Source organism: Engystomops pustulosus, chromosome 2 (genome assembly GCF_040894005.1).
Source record: "Engystomops pustulosus chromosome 2, aEngPut4.maternal, whole genome shotgun sequence".
In the NCBI taxonomy this organism is placed as follows: domain Eukaryota; kingdom Metazoa; phylum Chordata; class Amphibia; order Anura; family Leptodactylidae; genus Engystomops; species Engystomops pustulosus.
In genome coordinates this window covers 111,312,107-111,335,710 of record NC_092412.1, presented here as the reverse complement: position 1 = coordinate 111,335,710, position 23,604 = coordinate 111,312,107, and the positions used below count along the sequence as shown (strand labels likewise).

At 42.2% G+C, this 23,604-nt stretch overlaps 4 protein-coding genes across 16 annotated transcripts in view; 2 read left to right on the top strand and 2 right to left on the bottom strand.

Annotated features, from left to right (window-relative positions):
- Positions 1 to 2,817, bottom strand: part of SENP7 (SUMO specific peptidase 7) — a 48,319-nt gene extending 45,502 nt beyond the window's left edge. For 2 of the 6 annotated variants that reach the window (XM_072135968.1, XM_072135970.1), the window contains exons 1-2: positions 2,609 to 2,814; positions 1,030 to 1,105 (exon numbers count right to left, since the gene is read on the bottom strand). In XM_072135968.1, the coding sequence (XP_071992069.1) occupies positions 1,030 to 1,105; positions 2,609 to 2,742 (210 nt within the window). In that variant the 5' untranslated portion in view covers positions 2,743 to 2,814. Of the gene's footprint in view, positions 1 to 1,029; positions 1,106 to 2,541 lie in introns of all 6 variants that reach the window. The other 4 variants (XM_072135966.1, XM_072135964.1, XM_072135965.1 and 1 more) reach the window with 4 other exon arrangements.
- LOC140118278 (putative protein ARB2BP) lies at positions 176 to 6,592 on the top strand. 3 transcript variants are annotated; one of them, XM_072135977.1, is made up of 2 exons: positions 176 to 206; positions 5,317 to 6,592. In XM_072135977.1, the coding sequence occupies exons 1-2, from the start codon at positions 191 to 193 to the stop codon at positions 6,390 to 6,392; spliced, it is 1,092 nt and encodes a 363-aa protein (XP_071992078.1). In that variant the 5' UTR covers positions 176 to 190; the 3' UTR covers positions 6,393 to 6,592. The 3 variants fall into 3 exon arrangements, with proteins under 3 accessions (XP_071992078.1, XP_071992079.1, XP_071992080.1); XM_072135978.1 differs by lacking the exon at positions 176 to 206 and adding an exon at positions 2,792 to 2,915 and having other exon boundaries at positions 5,317 to 6,589; XM_072135979.1 differs by lacking the exon at positions 176 to 206 and adding an exon at positions 2,929 to 3,347 and having other exon boundaries at positions 5,317 to 6,591.
- A 90-nt stretch (positions 6,593 to 6,682) lies between these two features.
- Positions 6,683 to 16,555, top strand: TRMT10C (tRNA methyltransferase 10C, mitochondrial RNase P subunit). 5 transcript variants are annotated; one of them, XM_072135974.1, is made up of 2 exons: positions 6,683 to 6,748; positions 14,936 to 16,555. In XM_072135974.1, the coding sequence occupies exon 2, from the start codon at positions 14,960 to 14,962 to the stop codon at positions 16,229 to 16,231; it is 1,272 nt and encodes a 423-aa protein (XP_071992075.1). In that variant the 5' UTR covers positions 6,683 to 6,748; positions 14,936 to 14,959; the 3' UTR covers positions 16,232 to 16,555. The 5 variants fall into 5 exon arrangements, with proteins under 5 accessions (XP_071992075.1, XP_071992073.1, XP_071992074.1 ...); XM_072135972.1 differs by lacking the exon at positions 6,683 to 6,748 and adding an exon at positions 14,298 to 14,447; XM_072135973.1 differs by lacking the exon at positions 6,683 to 6,748 and adding an exon at positions 14,328 to 14,419.
- TXNL4B (thioredoxin like 4B) lies at positions 8,647 to 22,711 on the bottom strand. Of its 2 annotated transcripts, none has more exons than XM_072135986.1 (4): positions 22,573 to 22,711; positions 11,500 to 11,659; positions 11,242 to 11,393; positions 8,647 to 9,196 (listed from the first exon to the last, which is right to left on the bottom strand). In XM_072135986.1, exons 2-4 carry the CDS (start codon positions 11,629 to 11,631, stop codon positions 9,031 to 9,033), a joined length of 450 nt encoding a protein of 149 aa, XP_071992087.1. In that variant the 5' UTR covers positions 11,632 to 11,659; positions 22,573 to 22,711; the 3' UTR covers positions 8,647 to 9,030. The 2 variants fall into 2 exon arrangements, with proteins under 2 accessions (XP_071992087.1, XP_071992086.1); XM_072135985.1 differs by lacking the exon at positions 22,573 to 22,711 and adding an exon at positions 14,294 to 14,399.
- Positions 22,712 to 23,604: the final 893 nt, after the last annotated feature.

The window sequence follows — 23,604 nt, the reverse complement described above, 5'->3', positions numbered from 1 at the left end:
GGAAGAGTTTTACCTCAGACTTATCTGATAAATCTCCCCCCATCTCTGTCTCTATCCATCTTATCTCATACATAACTTCTCTTCTACTCATTGCCTGTAGTAGACAATCAAAGCTCATATTAATGACCTGTGGCTGAACAGCAACCAATCACAGCTCAGCTTCTAACTGCCACAACGGTAGCAGCAGACAATGGCTCCTATATATGGTGGGTAATAAGTGTATTTTGGAAAGCGTGGGGTTAAAATTTTGGCTTAAAACCTAGTCTATAACGCTCCCGGAGTCACAGAGAGCGGCTTTGCAAAATTTGGTGATTGAAAATGCGACAGTGCAGATTCCTTTAGTAGACATACATACATACCCACACATATATTCCTCTTTGTATATTAGATAGAAGGAAGAAGACAGAAGAAATTATAAACTGCTCATGTCTTCTCCCCTGGAGCCCTGACTGCTACTAGGTTACAGTAGCTTCAAACCTATGTCATACATTTAAAATGTCACAGGTTAATACCCCAGAACCAGGTTCTGTGTACACACAGGGGTCATTGACAGGTTAAAGCAGATCTTTCATCCTGCTATAATGGGCTATCCAAGCATATTACAGGAATAGATCCTGCATTTTTAAACCAAAATAATGTTGCACAGTCTGGCTTATTGTAGTCAATAAAGTAGTTTTACCAAGCAGCTGTTGTATACTATTGTGGGAGCAGGTAGTACACAATCCCATCAGCCAAGTCATGGTCATCTGGCCACAGTGCAGACACAGTTCTCATAGAAGAGCAGAACGCTTTTGGCTGGACTGCCAATAAACTATGGGCAGAGTCATAAACACAACACAACCACAAGTCTGCTGTATTTTGAGAGCTACTATAATGCAAATAGTATAATAAATTAGTGATGATTGGGTTACTATTCCAGCATGTTTACCTGTATATGTAGTCAGTGTACATGTACACTGGAATTTCTTACTACTGTCAAGATCTGTCATGTGCATTCTTACAATCATGAGTAGGCTAGAAAATACATACCCCATTATTTCTCCCAACTGGAGATGTGAATGGCGGGGACTCCCTTTTCTGTTTGTCCATCATGATTATTGAGCCACTGAAATATAAATATTAATCATTTTTACTTCATTCACTTTTCAGTCCAACACAAAATGCTATGCAGTCTTTTAATTCCTTAGGCCATCAATACTTGCCCCCCCATAATCAGCAATTTAAGCCCTGCATCATTTGACATGTGTTACAGATTTGTAACATGGAGAATAAACCACTATGAGCCCTAGCTAACTTCGTCCAGCCTTACATATGAAAAGAGGTAACAAGCGAAGTACCAAAAGCAAAGAAATCTGTCTCATGGAATTATGTTTTTATTCACTCTATATAAAGACATTACTGGACTGGAAAGTTACTTCACTGCCCTGTGACATGGATGACATTCTGATGTTACATGTGAGCCCTCGCTATGATGCTTAATAACTACAAACACCTAGTATATCTATTATATTTCTACAATCCTGTCACAGATGACAGTGACACCCAGGATACATATACAGCTGATGATAACATCCAGCACCTAGGATACATATACAGCTGATGATGACATCCAGCACCTAGGATACATATACAGCTGATGATGACATCCAGCACCTAGGATACATATACAGCTGATGACACCCAGGATACGTATACAGCTGATGATGACATCCATCACCTAGGATACATATACAGCTGATGATAACATCCAGCACCTAGGATACATATACAGCTGATGATGACATCCAGCACCTAGGATACATATACAGCTGATGATGACATCCAGCACCTAGGATGCATATACAGCTGATGATAACATCCAGCACCTAGGATACATATACAGCTGATGATGACATCCAGCACCTAGGATACATATACAGCTGATGATGACATCCAGCACCTAGGATACATATACAGCTGATGATAACATCCAGCACCTAGGATACATATACAGCTGATGATGACATCCAGCACCTAGGATACATATACAGCTGATGATGACATCCAGCACCTAGGATACATATACAGCTGATGATAACATCCAGCACCTAGGATACATATACAGCTGATGATGACATCCAGCACCTAGGATACATATACAGCTGATGATGACATCCAGCACCTAGGATACATATACAGCTGATGATAACATCCAGCACCTAGGATACATATACAGCTGATGATGATATCCAGCACCTAGGATACATATACAGCTGATGATGACATCCAGCACCTAGGATACATATACAGCTGATGACACCCAGGATACGTATACAGCTGATGACACCCAGGATACGTATACAGCTGATGATGACATCCATCACCTAGGATACATATACAGCTGATGATGACATCCAGCACCTAGGATACATATACAGCTGATGATGACATCCAGCACCTAGGATACATATACAGCGGATGACACCCAGGATACATATCTAACTGATGACACCCAGGATACATATACAGCTGATGATGACACCCAGCACCCAAGATACATACAGAGCTGATGACGACACCCAGCACCCAGAATGCTTATATGGCTGACGAAGGCACTCAGGATACATACACTGTACACCACAGCCTGCAGTCTCCTATAGATTTTATTTGCAGCTCAGGACTGTTTACATCACGTAAAGTAAATTTGCGTCCAAGCGATTTCCTGAGATCTGTTACATCCTCCTCTCGGCGTATAGTGCCCATGTAACGTGACCGCCCACAACACAAGCGCAGCCAATGCCTTCCCAAACACACTGGCGCCGCCCACTACCAACGCTGTCATTGCGGAAGTGACGCAAGAAAATGACGTAAGAAAACGAGTCATGTGACGCGTCTGTGCGCACCTGTCATGTGACTGTAGTTCTGCCGCCTGAGAAGTGAGTTCTATCTTCTAGTGCTTGTTAGGTGACTGAGGAAGAAGCGCGTACAGGAAGCCATTACTACACCATGTATAGTGCTGCCTGTGGTGGTAGACTACCAGAAGGGCACATGCTAAGCCCCCTCAAAGGAAGAAACACACGCAGTGGAGCCTATAGGACCTATTATTATTGGAGATTGCAGTAATGGGGCAGACTGGGGAACAGTAGTCTGGGTAGGGTTGTCCCCAAGTGCCTGTGCAATTGTCCTGTCACCGCCAGTATGTTTTTATACAGAGGCGCAGCTGCTGTCTGTATGGGGCAGATGTGGTACAGTAGAGACTGGGAGTGATTTATCAGAGCTTGTACTTGCTATATCCTTTGCTTGTTCAGGCGTGGCTCATTTCACAGAACTGTACACCAACGCAGCCTTCGGATGATAAGTTGCCCCAGGTAGGTATGGCTTGTTTTTTTTTTTTTTTTTAATGGTAAAAGAAATAAAATCAACCTTAAAGTAGGACTATCCCTTTAACTCCCAATCCGATATCACCAATGACAACTATAGTTCCCTTAGATACTATGTTCAAACAAGGCCTCTCGTGTGGTTACAGAGGGATTGAGCTCCCTCTGTCACCCGTTGGAGCCCTGTTTGCGGGTTTTTTCTGCATTATGCAGAAAACACCCGATCTGTATGGAAAAGGCTTAGCTCACAAGACCGCTCCAAACACCCCTTGCCACTCGCCGATGTACTATTATGTCTGTCTGCAGGGCTTTATCTGCAGCTCACATTCCCAACTATCTCTCTAAGGTACCTCTTTGATTCATTTTAGAAATGTAATCAAGGCGCACGGTGGGGGGTGTCATGGCCCAATCACATGTGTGTTTCTATGGAAACACATGCGATAGGTAAGCAGCACCTACTGTCTTGCGTTTCCATTGAAATATGTAGTATAAGCGATTGGGCCTTGGCACTCCCTGTGCGCTTTGATCTAGTTGCTAAACAGAATCAAAGTGGAACATTTAACCACACCCTTACTGCCTGTAATGTCGGTTATGTAGCTCACAGAACTACAAATAATATGACACCAATAGCATTTGTAGGTGCTACAGGTGAGCGTTCTTCACTCCTCCCTCCATAGGAAGACGACCACCTGTGCCACAAATCTGCCAAATTATATGATATGTCCTATATTTTGCAGAGGAGATCACTGCTCCCATAACAGCCATGTGAATGAGCCCTAAGGCTCCGTCAGGACAAATGGGGTCTCCTCAACCTATCAACAATTGCCTGTGGCAGGTTGCTAGCAGAGGATTATAGCAGAATTCAATACCAGGGAAGACTTGACATAGAATTTGAGGAACCAGAGGCACTTGGTATATTTGTGCAATACGAGCTGTAAGGGGGAATATCAGGAGTGGAGGAGGATGTGCCAGCTTTTGATAGATTCCTGTCATTGAATTCTATTCTACACATGGTTCATAAAAAATCAGTGCATGCAAGGACCTGATCTACTTTTTAACATAACAGACACGTGTGCATTGATCCATTACAAAGCTGTGTGCTGTCCATTTAATAAAAACATGTGGGGTTAAGCCAAACCAGTATATCTTTTCCAGAAGTAAAAGATTCCCAGTGCTGTTTTGCCCTGATTGGGTCTCCTCAGTACAGTGTAGGGGACTGGTTTGGCTGGGTGAGAAGCTTGTGACTAGGGTTGGAAAGTAAGAGTTCTCCTTATGGAGAGTTTGCCAATTAAGGCCACCATGTAGCCATAAATATTCCACTAGGGAATTCTGTGAAGTATGTAAGTGGAAAACAATGCATACTTTTGCTACCTTGAAAGGCAGCCCCCTTACTTTCTGACCCTAGTCACAAGCCTCTCACCCAGCCAAACCAGTTCCCCACACTGTACTGAGGAGTCCCAAGCAGGTCGAAACAGTGCTGTCTACAGTTTGGAATCTGTACCTTCTGGAATAGATATACTGGTTTGATTTTGATCCTGCATCATGTTATAAGGCTTCCTGAACATCATGCTTGATGTCAAGAGAGCTGCCTTACAAGGTAGCAGAAGGAGGCATTGTTTTCCATTTAACACCTTTAAAAAAACATATTTGAATACTTCACAGAATTCGCTAGTAGAGCATCTATGGCTCTATCTTTAAAAACTCTTAATTTCTGACCGTGAGATAAAGTATATAAGGTTTCATTGGTTAGGCAACCGGTGGTGATTTTTTAAAAGAAAATTGGGGGGGGGGGTTGGTTGATATTTATTGCTCTGGATTGCCGGGTTAGGTTGTCAGGACAGTAGAAGATGGGTGAGATAAGAGTGGGGTGTAGTGATACAGCTGGTGCAGAACCATTACTTCAGTGTTTTGTTTTTTGTCATCTTCACTGCTAATGTTATAATTTTTTTTTCTCACTAAGAAACAATGGAAGGACTGATGAGATTCCTACCGTGTCTTGAAATTCCCCATTGTGTGGAGGACTTGAAGTACTCTTTCAACCAGCATGGGGAGTTGAGGCATTTGGTTACTAAGGAACCATTTGTCTACAATTACTACAAAAATGAACATGATAGAAATCACAAACGTTACAAAATTCTTGGAGATATGATTACACTTCACGTCTATGAGCTACTTGAGAAAGAATGCTTCTTGGAAAGAATTCCCCTACCTATTGATGCCAGCGATGAAGAACCAAAGGCTTGCTTTTTCATGAGTAAGGAAGCGTTGACAAAGCATACAAACCTAATTGTATTGCTTCAAGATAGAGGGGTAATCCGATCTGGCCAGTGGAGCCAAAAAGTCATAGTCCATCACTCTATAGAGAGGGGAACCCAGATCCCGTATATTAACACTGCCCTAAGGGACAATAACTCTATTATTGTCCTAAACCCCAATGATAATTTTGTGGAGATGAAAGAAGAGCCCCAGGCTCTGGTCAAAAGAGAAGATGAGCCTGGCTCTCTGGAAGTTGGGGGTGCAAGTGATTTATTTACAACTGATAAGAAACTAGTTCTTCTTAAAAAATGTAGCAGCTCTCCAGAAGAACATACCATCTATGTATGGGACCACTTTATTACAAGGAGTGCAGCAAGAAGTGTGTCATTTATTGCACATGGGTATGGTGGATTAGTGTTTATGGATTTGCTCTGTAAAAGAAGCCATGATGTCATGAGTAAAGTGAGCGCTGTGGCATTCATAGATTCAAGACATCATGCTCAGCATCAGGTAAGAACTGACCCAGAAATACAGGCCTGGATACGTTCACACTGCAGAAGCTGGGTAACATGTACCAAACCTTTAGACAGACCCACTGGGTCATTACGGAAACTGGATTGTGCCAAGGTATCTGTTGGAACAGAAAACCATGATCTTGCACCTAGCTTTGCTCTTCATTCGATTTTCCGATTTCTTAGTAGATCTGCCAAGAATCGTCGAAATTCAGTTCCACCTGTACGTACTATGGCAACTAGGAGCTCTACAAGGAAGTCAGTGTAAATAGCGGGCCTTCAAATGTCACGGCAAGTAATTCCTGTGGAAGCTGTAGGCATGAAGTATGGAGGACAATGGTGCATATACTGCCTGATAGCTGGTCCAGTTAAGTGTGCATGCATCTTATATGCTAATAACTGGTTTCTATGTATAAATACTTATATTTTCAGATAATTGTGATGCTTATGATTAAAGTCAACATTCAACTTTTTTTCCATTAACAGGAATTGAATAAACCTGTCTCCTGTGTATGACACAATTTACTAATCCTTACATTGGATGTATTTGTTTTGCAGTGTATGGGAATTATAGAAAACAACCAAGCGCAGCTTTTCTATGATTTTTCTGGAACTTTCGTAAAGGTAAATAGGAGTTATGGAAACGGCTTAGCAAAGTAAGCTACAGAAATGCCGTAACTCGCTCAGCTTTGCTTTTTTCTGCAACTACTTTTTTTTTTATAAAAGTCCATTTTACTGCAAACTGCATTGACTTTAAACTTCTGAACCTTTTAAAATGTGGAGCATATTTAAAGCGACTCTAAAGGTGTTTTCCCCCCCCCCCCCCAAATCAATAATTTTTGGGTGGTAAAACAACTTTGCCTATTATCTTTGTTCCCTATATGCAGCAGTTTATTTTCTATCCTTTGATTACCTCACTGCTGCTTCCTCTGCTGATAAGTCCTGGAATACGTACTATGTTTCTCAGTCGGTTTCATGGGGAGGGGTGCTGCTCTCAGAGGAGGTGGTCATGTGCAAAGCTGGCTGTGTCCAACACAGTGAAGACAGATGTCTCCTGCACAGAATAGTCTAGAGGCACAAGATCTTCCATGTTCCCTATCAGTCCCTCCATCCCAGTCTGTGATTCTACAGAAGTTTTTCTGTCTCGCTCTGCTCTTCTTGCTGCTCCCCTCCCCACCTTGTTATCCGCAGTATCAGCTCTGTGTATATAAGCTATTAACCATTACTGTTCACACAGCACAGGCTACACACTGCATGTAACTGGGTTACTAATGATTTCTACCACTCATTACATGTTCCCTGCTCCTCCATGTGATGGTCACCATATACATCCTGTATGTGCACTGTTCAGTGCATTTACTTGTGGAAAACTAAATGGATTTAATGCTAAATTACTTTGAGAGAGAACGCAAGGCATCATGGGATCTATGGGCAAGCTAACTGGCCTCAGCTTGAGGGCATAGACTGATGGATATTAGTCTCTGCCCACTTCACCTCTAGTGAGAAAGATTTGTCAAATACTTTTAGAACACAAAATGCCATAACTTTGGAAAGAAAAGGGTAAGCAGGACAAAGTAGGCAATGTTCTGTTTGTTTTCAAAGGGGGAATAACATATAGTGATTTTGACAAAATATTATAACTTTACAGTTACGCTTTAATTCCTGGATGTTACTGGATGCAACTTAACTGATAATTTTATACCTCCCCCTCCAAAAGGGTTAGATAACAGAAAATGAAAGATACAAACCAAAGTGTACTGTAAGAGTAATCGGCTTGCTCATCACTGCAACACTTAAAGTGTAGCTAAGCATTTAACAAAAGTACAGACACTCCTTCCCCCCCTGCCTTTCCATCTTATTTAAACAGTTTGTGTCAAATAGCTTTCAGTGTCCTTCCCCACTGACAGGTCAAAGGTAAAGGAACATGAAAGTCTCTAATCATTTTAAATATTTAGTCTCTGGATAGTATAATCTCCTCAGAGCTGAATCATCAAGGGAAAATTCTCTATCTAAGGAAAGAGTAAAAGGGCATCTACTACCAGGATGAATGACTGTAAGCAAATGAGCCTGTGGGACTCCAGGCTCCATAGGTGTTAATGGAGCCTGGAGCCCCTCAGGCTCATTTGCATACAGTCTTTAATTTTGGTGGTAGATGTCCTTTAAAGATTCTATCCTTATCTAAGGTAGATGGACCGGTGAATTCTTTCATATACTCTGCTCACTGACGCAGAAAAATTAATTATAATACAAGGCTATTTATTCTTGAAATTAAAAAAAATATATTAATGTTAAGTTACACTTGCCTACTGCTCTGCCTGGTTCAATCCCTCACTGAGCTCCTGACAACATATAGAGGGTCGCAATCTGATGGAGTGTGTGTCTGTTGGGACCCCCACCAATCATGACTAACCCTAGTAATCTGAAGAGCAGGAATTACGCTCTCGCTGATTAATAGAGCAGCAAAAGAGGAGAATGCGTCATGCTGCTCCATTTACTAACATGGCAATGTCTGAATTTTCTGAACCCACAGCTTGGCCACACCTGGTTTTTCTATATGTCAGGCAAAGAAATATATGTGTTTGCCAAAGAGACACACTTTCAACCTCATACAAGTAAATGGACAAGCATGGTATGCTGAAGACACTTTTCAATACATAGGGCAAACAGACAATACAACTGCAGAAATGTAGTAAAGGAATATGATAAATCACATAAAATACACACAGCAGAAAAAGTACTGTATTTACACAAATGATATATAAATAGAGCAGTGTCTAAAATGTTCTTCTTGCATGGATTTGCTTGACTGGATCCAAGTTACTGATGGTCCATGCAGAAAAGATGAAAGCCATCTCATCAGGATATTCCAGAGTCTTCTCTAGCCAGTGTTAAATTGTGTACTTAGACTAAACTCCTTGATATAAAAGGTCATATTTTGGAATATTTTTTGGATCAATAGGACTTTGTACAATAAGTTTTCCTCGCATTGCCCCCCTATAAATTACTTCTATTAGGTCAATAAAATCCTGTTTGGTCTTAAAGCTTCCCACAAACTTGGTATGATCGGGTGATCTAGAAAATAAAATGGTTACATATAGTGATACATTTATAAGCAATGCATAATAATACAATAACATTCCAGAGCCTGAAGTGAAGTCACCACTATAAAAAAGTAACGCATCTATAAACTTTTCTAGTTACTATTCAGACTCTATGTAGAACATACAAAGCAATAAAATATCCCCTAGGTTAATTTCATTTGTCTGTAATAAAGTCATATTTGGTATTTAATGGACCCTCTGATGTATAAACCTTAAAGGGCAATTACCAACTTGACATCAGCTATATACATAAACATTTCTTTAGACGTTATTTAAAAAAATGTACCTGTGTGAAGATAATTCACCATAAATATACTCTTATTGTCCCCTAAAAATGGAAACTAGCTGTTATTGCATATGACCATCACTGCTAAAGTTATTTTACATATGAAATGTTCTGGAGTTACTGTATGGCCCACAGCCATCCTGTGATAATGATCGCTGAATCCAGGTGGTCAGGCGCCTCTATAGCACATGTCTGATCACAAGATTACAGTAGTGGTCGTATCTCGGACAGCCATCTCATTTCTTGGGGGCATTAAATGTGTAGGCCCAGATAGGGATACCCCTTTAAGCAATGAGTTGCCATGACAGACAGGACCTTCCTGGGCCCCCAAGGTAACTCTATTACACCTTATCAGATGTGAAAATTCACATTGCACTGCAAAACTGTCGTAATGTAGCATATGTGATCAGACCCTTAGCACAGCTCTATCAGGAGTAAGACCTCCGCTCTATAGCTACATTTCAATCTTATAGCTGACCAAGTGTGATATAAGAAAACCTTTTCTGTGTGTTCATGTATTGAGCAGAAAACGTAACTGCAGCCATTGCTGCCACTGAAAGTGAATAGGAGCCACGGCTGTAATTATAGCCTCCACCTATTCCAGGAAACATTCAACCACCTGCTTCTAGCTCAATATCACCGCGTTTCCGGGCGGCAGACTGCTGATCTCTGCGGGAGCGGCCTTAAAAAAAAATTGTAAAGAAACGACAACGCATTTCGAAGCTGACATGGCATCTTCATCAGATCTGAAAACACTTCTAGGAGCAGAGCTGGCAGTTAGTGTCCAGAGGATTATTACGTAGAACTCGAAGAGGAGTAAATGTGAACATGGAGTACTGATGACTATTGATTATTTTTACTAATAAAAATATGTGTCGCAAAAAAGAACAATCCCTGTATCTTAATCACCTGGAAACGCACCTCAAAAAACATTTTTAAATTAAAAATATTAATATAATATTATTTGTGCCAAATAAAGATATAGCAAAAAACAAAAAAGCCTTCACACGTTCCCGACTATTTCACTTCCAGCACCAGCCACCCCTTCTCTTTTGTGTACAGCACTCAGGCTGATGTCAATGACATCCCATTGTATCACTCACACCCCTCAGAGGTGACAATGGCACAACCTGAGGACATTCAATCACCTAGTATGTGTAGGGTCTGCAGTGTGTAATTGGTACAATAGGACAGCAATGCTGATGACATTTGAGATATGAACACCGACAAGTAGGAGGGGCTGTCACCTGAAACAGATATCCTAAAACAGTGATGGCTAACCTATGGCACTGGTGCCAGAGGTGGCACTCAGAGCCCTTTCTGTGGGCACTCAGGCCATCACCAGAGATGACTCCAGGTATCTTTCTACAGTCCCACACAGCCCAGGACTTGCTGTGCAGAGGTATTTTAAAGTGACAGAGATACCTGGGACTAATTTCTGCTTTATTGGTGTCCTCAGGTGCTGGTATCAATGAAAACCGTGACAGAGAAGGGAGTATAAATCACAAATTACATTTCTGTGTTGGCACTTTGCGATAAATAAGCAGATCTTTGTTGTAGTTTGGGCACTCGGCCTCTAAAAGGTTCGCCATCACTGTCCTAAAATGTTTTCCTCTCTACAGCAACAACCCCATTAGTCTCTTCACATTCAGCTTCAGTGTCAATATTTTTTTGGTTAGAGGGCACTACGAAACTACATTTGTAATTTTTATAAAAAAAAAAAATCTTACCCATAATCCACTTTCATATGCTGCCCATTGAAGAAAAAGACTGTAGATGGGATGTAGCTGATATCAAAGTATTGGCGGTAAACAGGCACTTTATCAACATCGACAATATAAATGGCTGCCATTTTACTTAGGTCATGTGATGTCTTTGCAAGCTGAAGAGACAAGCACATAGAAAGTAAGTGACATTTACTAGAAGCATCCAAGATATAAGTATATTCAGAACCTAATGTATTTGGTTACAAGAAACAACACACTTACAATATCATCAAGCTGCAGACAAACCGAGTCATCGTCCCTTCCAAACCTTAGCACCAAGACCACCTCTGCTGTTGTCTTTATCGCATGGTCTACATCACGTTTACTACTTAGCTTTGGCAGAAGGAAACTCATGATTTTTCACCTTTAGCTAAATAGGCTTCTAAAACAGAGAAGAGCACAAATACGAGAATTTAGTAACTCACAGGTCTTCAATGAGACGGTATTCACACATTTCCGTTGAACTGCATTGGAAAATTGTTACCTCTGAGCAGATGGAAATAAGAAAACTGTAGAGCATCTGGATATCAGAAATTACCCCACCACATGCAGGAGCCGCCATGAGTGATTCATAAATGTGCTAAAGGTAGAGTACATAGTATTGTATAGGATCATTCACAACCACCATACGCTTCTAGAAATATAGTTCTGTATGGCATCATACACAACCACCATAGAAAACAGTCCGATTGTGGAGCAGCACAGCGAGTGTAATGGATCAAGTCCAATGGTGGGTGCACAGCTCCATCAAACCTGATCCACCGGTTTGTAAAGTCAGATATCCAAAAAAATGCAATGAGGCAGCACTCCAGTAAGTATAAAGGTGATCTTTATTCCCCCATGGCAAAATAAGGTGCAACGTTTCAGCTCATCCATAGAGCCATTATCAAGCATACCTTATTTTGCAATGGGTGAATAAAGATCACCTTTATACTTACTGGAGTGCTGCCTCATTGCATTTTTTTGGATATACACAACCACCATACACTTCTAGAATTATAGTACTGTATGGGATTATTCATAACCACCATACGTTTCCATAAATATAGTACTGTATGGGATCATTCACAACCAACATACAGATCCAGAAATATAGTACTGCATTGGATCATACGTGTCTAGAAATATAGGATCATTCACAACCACCATACAGTTCTAGAAATATAGTACTATATAGGATCATTATCAACCACCATGTGTTTCTAGAAATATGATATTGCATGGGATCATTCACAACCAACATACAGATCCAGAAATATAGTTCTGCATTGGATCATACATCTCCAGAAATATAGTACTGTATGGGATCATTCACAACCACCATACACTTCTAGAAATATAGTACTGTATGGGATCATTCACAACCACCATACGTCTCCAGAAATATACCGGTAGTACTATGATACTGCATGGGATCATTCACAACCACCATATGCTTCTAGAAATATAGTACTATATGGGATCATTCACAACCACCATACGTCTCCAGAAATATACCGGTAGTACTATGATACTGCATGGGATCATTCACAACCACCATATGCTTCTAGAAATATGATACGGCATGGGATTATTCACAACCAACATACAGATCCAGAAATATAGTTCTGCATTGGATCATACATAACCACCATACGTCTCTAGAAATATAGTACTGTATGGGATCATTCACAACCACCATACGCTTCCACAAACATAGTACTACATGGGATCATACAGTCATGGCCAAAAGTTTTGAAAATGACACAAATATTATATTTTCACATGATCTGTTGCCATCTGGTTTTTATGTATGTTAGCACATACAGAAATACAAGTGCAATCATATTACAAGTAACAAAAGCTTTTATTGACAGTTAGAATGAGTTAATGCAGCAAGCCAATATTTGCAGTGTTGACCCTTCTTCTTCAGGACCTCTGCAATTCTCCCTGGCAGCTCTCAATCACCTTCTGGACCAAATCCTGACTGATAGCAGTCCATTCCTGCACAATCAATGCTTACATTTCGTCACAATTTGTTTTTTTTTTTTTGTCCATCAGTCTCTTGATGATTGACCACAAGTTCTCAATGGGATTAGGATCTGGGGAGTTTCCAGGTCATGGACCCAAAATCTCTGTTTTGTTCCCTGAGCCATTTAGTTATCACCTTTGCTTTATGGCAAGGTCCTCCATCATGCTGAAAAAGGTGCTTGCTGGTCCTTCTTGGGTGCCCTGGAGCCTTTTTGAAAACAATGCCACCTCTCTCCTAGAATTCCTAGATGATGCAATAGATTGTTGACTGAGGTGCAATATTTCTAGCTGCGATACTCTTCCCTGTTAGGCCAGGTTTGTGTAGTGCAATGATGACTGCACGTGTTTCTTTAGAGATAACCATGGTTAACAGAAGAGAAACAATGATGCCAAGCACCAGCCTCCTTTTAAAGTGTCCAGTGGTGTGATTCTTACTTAATCATGACAGATTGATCTCCAGCCCTGCCCTCATCAACACCCACACCTGAAACCATGTTAGCTGCTCCTTTTAAGGCAGGCCTGCAGTGAAGTTGAAATGTGTTTTGGGGGAAAAAGTTTATTTTCTAGGTAAATATTGACTTTGCAATTAATTGCTGTTAAGCTGATCACGCTTTATTTCTGGAGTATGTGCAAATTGCCATTCTAAAATGCAGTAGTAAAAATTTACATTTGTATCATTCTCAAAACTTATGCCCATGACTGTACATACCCACCATACGCCTCCAGAAATATGGCACTATAAGGGATCATAAACAACTACCATACAGATCCAGAAATATAGTACTGCATGGGATCATACACAACCACCATATGCCTCCAGAAATACCTGTAGAAACATAACACTAGATGAAAACATGCTGTATGTTACATAATGTGGTAGTGGTAGTTACATGCGGTAGTGTAACCCTCCATCACTGCAGTACAATGACCTGCTAGAGCTGTCATACACTGCTGTGTGCACAGGAGTCATACAGAGAAGCTGGCGGCCAGGGTATTACAGGCTTACCGTATCATCGTATCATCTGCAGGAGTCACTGAGTGCGGAACCTCTTACCGGGGAAGAAATAGAGCGCTGCACCGGAACAGGAAGTGAGTGCACCTCGTCCTGTGGCAGCGGGCGGCATGTGTAGAAGTATGTGATAGAGAAGCCTCCTACTACAGTACGTACCTTGTGTCTGTCAGGACTGTCATAGAGCTGATACATAGCACGATGTATGTTACCACTAATCTGTGGCTTGGTGTACTTACAATGTGCTGTACACACTCTGGTACTGTGGTCATCATGTCCTGTGACCTCATTCCTGTCCTCATAGCAGTGCTACAGAGTAATAGATGATGGAAGGAGAATACATGTTATGTGACAAAAACACTACACACCTGGTAAATCCCTGGTTTGTAGTGATCCCTTTAAATAGTAGATCAGTGTAGCTGTCAGGATTTAGACACCCACTGATCTGAGATTGATGATACATTAATATAATGATCTTAAAAACACTTTTAAAGTGAACTTATCAGACTCATAATATGTTCATGCAGAGCAACTCACTAGAGTAAATGCGGTAGAACCTTCAGTTTGTGGGGCTAGATGTGTCTGACAGGTTCCCTTTTATTTTTCTATGTGTATAATTATTTTTCTGTTTTCTTGTAGTCTAATTTCCACATCACATGAAGCATGGCTTTCATGAACACCTTCCTACGAACTGTTCGGAGCCCTACCTTCAATATCGTGGTTAAGAAAGGTGTGAACCGTCAGTTGCCCTTTAGACTGTCTCATCAGCTCTTCCAGTATAGACTGTTGTCATCAACCCCATGCACAAAAAACCAAGAGAAGCCAAGTGCTTCAGAAAAGTTAGACCTTGACACATGGAAAAGCATTTTAAGAAATTCTGCACCACAGGCTGAAAGTGAGCAAGAATCTGAAGAGGATGAAGAGGAGTCCACCATCGAAAGCATGCAGAAACTTGTAGACATGTGGAGACTGGCTGGGAAAGCTGTGCCTGATTCTCTTAGCCCAGAGGAATTACAGGCTCTTCTGCAGCGCCCTACAAAGTCTTCCAGAAGGAAATACTTGAGGATGCTCCAATTGAAAGAATTTAAAAAGAAAAACAAGGAAAAGAAGAAGGCAGAAAAAGAGAAGCTTAAGAGTGAGGTAGAGACTGACAATGAAAAGCAAAGTTCCTACTTATTAAAGTTCTGGAGTAGATCGGTGGACTGCTTTGATGCATGGCGTTGTGCCCAAGCAATGATTTTTGGGCAACCTCTAGTATTTGATATGGCTTATGAACGGTATATGTCTCAGAGGGAATTGGAGAATACGGTGAGTCAGCTTCAGATGTGTGAAGGCCTCAACACAAAGTCTATGGAGCCCTTTCATATCCACTTTTGTAATTTACAGCCCAATGGTCCATACCATAAAGAACTGGTGAAACGTTACCAAGGGGCCTGGGATAATCTGTTAATAACAGCCACTGAAAAATCCCATGTCGACATCTTCCCCAAGGAGCGACTTGTTTACCTGACAGCTGACTCTCCAAATGTGCTAAAAACCTTTGACCATGATAAGATATATATAGTTGGCGCTTTTGTTGATAAAAGTCAGAAGACTGGTGTGTCTTTAGGAAATGCTAAGCGGCTACAGATAGCCACAGCACGCCTGCCATTGGACAACTTTCTCAAGTGGAACTGTGGAGGTAAAAATCTTACCCTTAACCAAGTCATTGAAATCCTGATGACGATAAGGGACACAGGAGACTGGAAGAAGGCACTGTCATCTGTTCCAATAAGAAAACATGGTGGACTGAAGGAAAGAAATGACTCTTCTCCACAACCCTTGTCCAGTAATGCTAAAATGTACGAGTTACTGAGAAGGAAAGCCGCAGACGGCCAAAAAGAGACCAGCTCTGCCCAAATGGGAAGTAAAAACTGGTGGCAAGAGACAGATTGAAGCCATATAACACTGTAAATCAAATGTTCCACTTCTAAACTCACATTAATTCATAAGTGCACAGATTTTTATGGAAATAAAATGTATTGAGAGAGAATCACAGCTGTACAGTACCTTTTGACACAAGGGGACAAGGCCTACAGGATAACTTTTTTTGTTTTTCTATGCTCAAATTTATTTTGCTATAAGAGTTTTCCAATTCCTTTTTTTGGGGGGGGGGGGGGGTAAAGTAATGATAAAATGTATTAACCCTTTAATGCAGTGGTGCAGGATAAAACAGCTGTTCTGCCATTTGTACTTTTAATAAAACATTTATGCAGCTCACTGTAGAGTATAAAAAAAAAATTATAAAATTATTCTGTAGTTTAACCCTTTACCGCCAAGGCCCTTTTTCATTTTTCACTCCCACCTTCAAAAATCCGGAACTTTTTTTATTTTTCCTTGTAAAGAGCTGTGTGAGGGCTTATTTCCTGCGTAACAAATTGCACTTCATATTAATTGTATTAATATTCCATGCCCTGTTCTGGGAAGCAGAAAAAAAATTCCAAATGCAGAGAAAATTGTGGAAAAAAACGTGTTTATTCCATATTCTTGTGGGCTTGGATTTTACAGCTTTCACTGTGCACCCCAAATGACATGTCTTTCTTTTCATTCATTCTTTGGGTCTGTGCGATCATGGGGATACCAAATTTGTATAGGTTTTCTAATGTTTTCATACATCTACAAGAATTTAAAACCTCCTGTAAAAAAAAAAAAATTCTTGGGGAGTGAAAAATGAAAACGCAAAAACGAAAAAGGGCTGCGGCGGGAAGGGGTTAAGAGAGATTCACTTTTAAAGGTACAATCAGGAATGCTAAGCTGTACATAAAAATAATTTTAAGGGTGAATATTTCCGATTGTGTTAAGCATCCATACATCATTAAAGGGGAGATTCTTCTGCTCAAAATTACACTTCTATGTGCCAGGGTTCAGGAGATATAGTAGTTTGAATTTGGTCAGTCACGCTCAGTATGGGCAAGGCTGTGGTTGCTAAGGGCCTAAAAGCTGGTGCATTGGCTAATCAGAAGTCAGTCAACCAGCTGGCCACGATTCCCCAAATGTCGGGGGACCCAAATCCTTCAGATGCAGGTCTTGATGGTTGTTGAGGACAACTTGGTGGCAGTAGGTAACATGGGATTTGGTGACATCTGATAACAACAAGTTGGACCATTTATATAGATAAACCTAAATCAGATGGGAATTGTTGGTGATATCAATTTTTGTGGCACATTAGTATATGGGAGGGGGGAATCTTTTCAAGACTTGTGTTGACCATGACGCCCATCTTGAAGTTGGCCATTTTGGATCCAACTTTGTTTTTTCAAAAGAAAATAAAAAAAACACTTATTCTTTCACAAGTTATTTACATGTTTATGACCACTTATAAAATGTGTTCATAGTGCTTCCCATTGTGTTGGATTGTCAATGCAACCCTCTTCTCCTACTCTTGACACTGATATCAACACTGCAGAAGAAATGCTAGCACAGGCTCATAGTATCCGTTATTTCAGATTCTTGTTTTTTCATATCATAGACCAGTGGTGGTGAACCTATGGCACGGGTGCCAGTGGTGGTGAACCTATGGCACGGGTGCCAGAGGTGGCACTTGGAGCACTCTCTGTGGACACCCAGGCCATCACCCCAGCAAAGAGTTTCCAGACCGGACTCAAAACCTCCTCCTGCCGTTCCTGGCCACCCAGGATCTGCTGTGGTGGCTTAAGTTAACAATTGTCAAACTCTGAATCCAACAGAAAAGCAGTACCTGCAGCACAACAAAACCTGGCAAGCAGCTAAAACCCACACTAATTACTGTGTGGACTATCTGAGGAGAATTTTACACTAGGGAGAGATACTTTTTCTTTTGTAAAACCTGTCTTCACATAACTGCTGACAGGCTAAAGATTCCTGACTCAGGTAAGGATTACATCATCATCCCAGGTAACTTCACCTGCACCTCACACAACGTGGCAGATTTACTAAGGGTCACATGGTGCACTTTTGTTGGACTGTGCTCGTTCTTCATGGCTAAAACAGCCTGCATGGGTATTTAAGAAGTGACCGCGCTGAGATTGTGTCGCACGTAACGCCATATTTAACTTTCAAATTTTGGTGCACGCAACAACAAAAAAGATGGTAAATTTCCGGCGCACGATCTTGGTGAATCACCGCACGCAGCATTATACAGCCCGTACACCCTTCATAGCTCTGCGGCAGATATATCCGTTGCAGAGCGTGAAGGGGTTAAGGAATCTGCTCGTCAGACCTGGTGGGTTATCACTGCCATGGACCAGATCTCAATCAAGGGACAATAAAGATCTCACTCCCCAAGTGCTAGAACATTTAGTACTATTAGTGTTTACTTTTCTTCATCCATTGATTGTCCTGTTTCATATCACCAATATCAAAGTGAACCAGTGTGGTGTGTATAAATGATCCTCAGACAGATTGAAAAATAATCAATACAAGGTTTATTAAGGACACCGTTAAAAACATTTAAAACTGCATGAGAAAGTTCATGCGTACAAAGGGAATGGTTATGATGCAACCAAGATAACCCTCCACACTGCCCCCTAGGCGTGAGAATGCAGTATAGTTAAATCACAAAGATACATTTGCATATATTCATGGCTGACAAAGAAGCAGGTAGGTATACAAATCCCGTCTATAATTAAGGCACAAATAGCCAATCAACATATGGACCAATCCATGCTAATGTCAAAAAGCCGAATATTACCCAATTGGGGCTGCATTCAGGGGGATGTGGTTGCGAGCCCCACGCGTATCGCCACTAAGTGTGGCTTCCTCAGGGGTAATTGAACACTGGGGTGTCCGGGGTATATATACAAAAGGGTAGCAAGTTATGTACCAATGGCGGCCAGCGTTCTTACCTGGCTTCCGTCTGTGAGTGCAACGACCGCGAGCCTCCCGCGCCGTCGCCCGAACCGCGCGCACGCGCAGTCACCCCGATCCTCCAATTCGGGGGACTGCGCATGCGCGGGCCAAGCGACGATCGCGAGAGTAGTGCCGCGATCGTCACATCACAGGTAGAAAGGATGATACGTATCATAAATGTATAACGAAGGGGAACAGTCTTGTTTCATGGGGAAATACATGGGGATATACATAGTTTTAACCTGTATAGAACAACAACAGGTTAAAACTATGTATATCCCCATGTATTTCCCCATGAAACAAGACTGTTCCCCTTCGTTATACATTTATGATACGTATCATCCTTTCTACCTGTGATGTGACGATCGCGGCACTACTCTCGCGATCGTCGCTTGGCCCGCGCATGCGCAGTCCCCCGAATTGGAGGAGGAGGATCGGGGTGACTGCGCCTGCGCGCGGTTCGGGCGACGGCGCGGGAGGCTCGCGGTCGTTGCACTCACAGACGGAAGCCAGGTAAGAACGCTGGCCGCCATTGGTACATAACTTGCTACCCTTTTGTATATATACCCCGGACACCCCAGTGTTCAATTACCCCTGAGGAAGCCACACTTAGTGGCGATACGCGTGGGGCTCGCAACCACATCCCCCTGAATGCAGCCCCAATTGGGTAATATTCGGCTTTTTGACATTAGCATGGATTGGTCCATATGTTGATTGGCTATTTGTGCCTTAATTATAGACGGGATTTGTATACCTACCTGCTTCTTTGTCAGCCATGAATATATACAAATGTATCTTTGTGATTTAACTATACTGCATTCTCACGCCTAGGGGGCAGTGTGGAGGGTTATCTTGGTTGCATCATAACCATTCCCTTTGTACGCATGAACTTTCTCATGCAGTTTTAAATGTTTTTAACGGTGTCCTTAATAAACCTTGTATTGATTATTTTTCAATCTGTCTGAGGATCATTTATACACACCACACTGGTTCACTTTGATATTGTTGTTGTTTTTTGGTGTGGATCCTCCGTTATACGATGTGATTTGCGTATCTTGCTATTCTTCTTGTTAATATACTGTTTCATATCACTTGTCTCATCAGCCATAGCCTTACGATGTCATGTATATAAATTTGTGTTCTATTCAGATGTTGCCTTATACCATGCCTGATGAAGAGACTCAGTAGTCATGAAAGCTTTCAATTGTTATCACCTTTTTAGTTAGCCAATGAAAGTTATCATCAACTGAGGTCTCTCATCTTTTTAACACGGTACAAAGAATATTTTAGTTGTTTTCTGTTTTGAGGCATTTCCACTTAAGTTTGATCAGCCTTAGATACATCTCTATGCCCCAGAAGCAGCAATCAAGGCAAAACCTAAAGTCACCGGGCTTCAAATGCAAGCTTGATTTTTATACAAGGCCTTTTTATACTTTATATACTCTATACCAGTGATGGCGAACCTTTTAGAGACCGAGTGCCCAAACTCCAAACCAAAGTCCATGTAATCATCGCAAAGTGCCAACACGTCTATTTAAACTAAAATCACACCATACCACTATAAGGGACATATAATACTGCTACATGATGCCCATTACCAGTACAAGAAGATAAATATCACCATACTGATAATAAACAGATCACTAAAGAAAGTCCAACATCACTAATTATATCACAAAGCAGGAGCAAGTACAGCGGAGAACACTACCCCCATACAGTGAGGAACACTACCCCCATCCAGTGAGGAACACTACCCTCATCCACTGAGGAACACTACCCCCATCCAGTGAGGATCACTACCCCCATCCAGTGAGGAACACTACCCCATCCAGTGAGGATCACTACCCCCATCCAGTGAGGAACACTACCCCCATCCAGTGAGGAACACTACCCCCATCCAGTGAGGAACACTACCCCCATCCAGTGAGGAACACTACCCCCATCCAGTGAGGAACACTACCCCCATCCAGTGAGGAACACTACCCCCATCCAGTGAGGAACACTACCCCCATCCAGTGAGGATCACTACCCCCATCCAGTGAGGATCACTACCCCCATCCTGTGGCAATGTGAAGGATTGTTGAATTTGGCAGGGGGTGTGTAGGGTAATGTGTATGTTGTAGGGTGGAGGGTGGGTGCACTGAACAGCAAATCTACATGGAACCAGGCAGGTGAATTTACCATCAAATCACCACATATGACACATGTCTGTGGCCACACACATACATATATATACATATATATATATACTGCCCTTGGTCTGGAGCTCTGGGCACCTGTGCCATGCTGTCAGTGAGGGCAGTGTAGTGCACCCAGGGGTCACTGGCAGCATGGCACAGTGACAGGAGAACTGGACCAGGGGCAGTATATCTGTGGCCACAGACATGTGTCATACAGGGCAGTTTGGGACACTAAACAATAAGCACCTACAGTTGTTCAGTGTCCCAAAGCTGCCTGACTGCTGCCTGTGTCATATACACACAGAGCAGCTCCTGCCCTCCTGCTGCACTTCTGTACTCGCTGTGCGCTGATGCTGTAAGCTCCGGCAGTTCCCTCTCACTCTCCTTGTGTTCCCGGGCTGAAGGGGGAGGGAGTGGAGGGCCGAGCACTGACCTGCTGCTGTGTAGAGACAGCACTAATGAGCACAGAGCCTTCAGTGAAAGAGATCACTGGAGCTCTCGGCGATCGGCAGCTTTTCCTGCCTGCCGGGAGTTCTAATGATTTATATATAGACAGCAGGGGAGATGGTCCGCGTGCCCACAGAGAGGGCTCTGCGTGCCATAGGTTCGCCACCACTGCTCTATACTATTTTGTGAGTATCATGTAATAACACTTTTGAAATATTTGAAATGTTTCCTCGATTACACAATGTGCCTGTCTTTTTCTTCTATGGAGTAACAGTACTCTATATCTGATCTGGAACTCAGGGATACATGGCAGTTACCCTTAGGGGAATACTTATTTCTGGGAGCACTGATATCCGGCAACTCTTGTGTGGATTGAGGAGGAGCACCTTCTCCGCCATTGGCTTCATCAAATGGAATATGGTTTCTACTTGGGATGAAAGACAAAGTTTCAGAGGGACTGTACTAATTGGATGCCATTCAGACAGAACGTAGAAGGGAGCAGAGAAATATATAGACTTGTACAAAAAAGTGTTTGGTATCCTTATCAGTAGGAAAATCAGTACAGAGACACTTTCAAAGGAGGAGATTTATCAACTATGTCTGAGAACAAAACTAAGCTAGTTGCGCATGGAAATGAATCAGAGCTCAAATTTCATTTTCCCACAGCAGTTGATAAAATGAAAGCTTAACTTTGATAAGTTGTCAATAAGCTTCAAGAACAGTTTTTCCACTGCCAAGTGTCTTTTCTTGGATTGAATCTTTTTTTTATTGAGGTTTTCTCACCATCCAATGAGTCCAAGCAAGTTGGTTTTCTCTTCCTCCCTTGATTTTTAGCGCAAAGTCTTTTCATCATGAGGTTGCTCTGCCTTGATACAGCAGACAAACGCTTCTTACTCATCTCCAGTCTCCAACTGTCACACTGCTGGGCCTGCTGGGCACATGCACGCTAATGGTCATGTGACCAGTAACTACCAAGTTTTTCATCACAAAAAATGTGCTGAAAAACCTAACTGCTACCTAACTCTGCTTGTAGTCTATACTGTACTCATGTTTCCGAAGCCTCCCACAGGTCCTCTTCTTGCTTCTGGTCTTCGGGTCCCTGCACGTTGCCGGAACAAACATTATAAGGTTAACTGACACTCGCGGCGAATACAGAATGAAGTTGGCAAGCGACTAACGTCATAGTTTCTGTGCCGGCAGTGTGCGCAGACCCAAAGATGGAGCCGGAGGACCAAGAGAACCTGTTGGGGGCATCAGAAAGGTGAGTACAGAGTTATTTTTTTTTTATAGGCTAGGAATACTGGTTACATGGGCTGGTGGCTATATACCGTGGGGCAGGGGCTCCTGGCAATATACTGGGGATAGTGGCTTGCTGGCTACTGGGGGTAGGTGCTGCTGGCTATATACTGGGACAGTGGTCTGGCTATATACTGTGTGCAAGGGCTAGCTGGCTATCTACTGGTGGTAGGAGCTGCTGGCTCTATACTGGGTGCAAGGGCTAGCTGGCTATCTACTGGTGGTAGGAGCTGCTGGCTATATACTGGGAAAGTGGTCTGACTATACAGTTGGGGTTGCTGGCTATATGCTTTCTAATGCAAAGCAGAAGTCTTTCCATCCTGCAGCCTCTGCCCTGAGTGATGTATGTTCTTAGCGGAGGCAATGGACACTTTTGGGAAGCAGATGGATGCAGCGTATCGCAACTCTCTCCACATCCCCATCAAGCGCATGGGAGGAGGGTGTGCATAATTGCCGGACATCTTGTCCCCGCTCTCTGTGCTGCTAATTATAAGTTTGTTTACTAGGTGATCCCACCGC

Bases quoted from the DNA above. Each gene is read 5' to 3' on its own strand.
- TXNL4B (XM_072135986.1), bottom strand. From the start codon at position 11,631: ATGAGTTTCCTTCTGCCAAAGCTAAGTAGTAAACGTGATGTAGACCAT. The intron at 11,394-11,499 runs GTAAGTGTGTTG...TTGTCTCTTCAG, and splicing joins GTCTGCAGCTTGATGATATT to CTTGCAAAGACATCACATGA. The intron at 9,197-11,241 runs GTAAGATTTTTT...TTTATTTTCTAG, and splicing joins CATATGAAAGTGGATTATGG to ATCACCCGATCATACCAAGT.
- TRMT10C (XM_072135974.1), top strand. From the start codon at position 14,960: ATGGCTTTCATGAACACCTTCCTACGAACTGTTCGGAGCCCTACCTTC.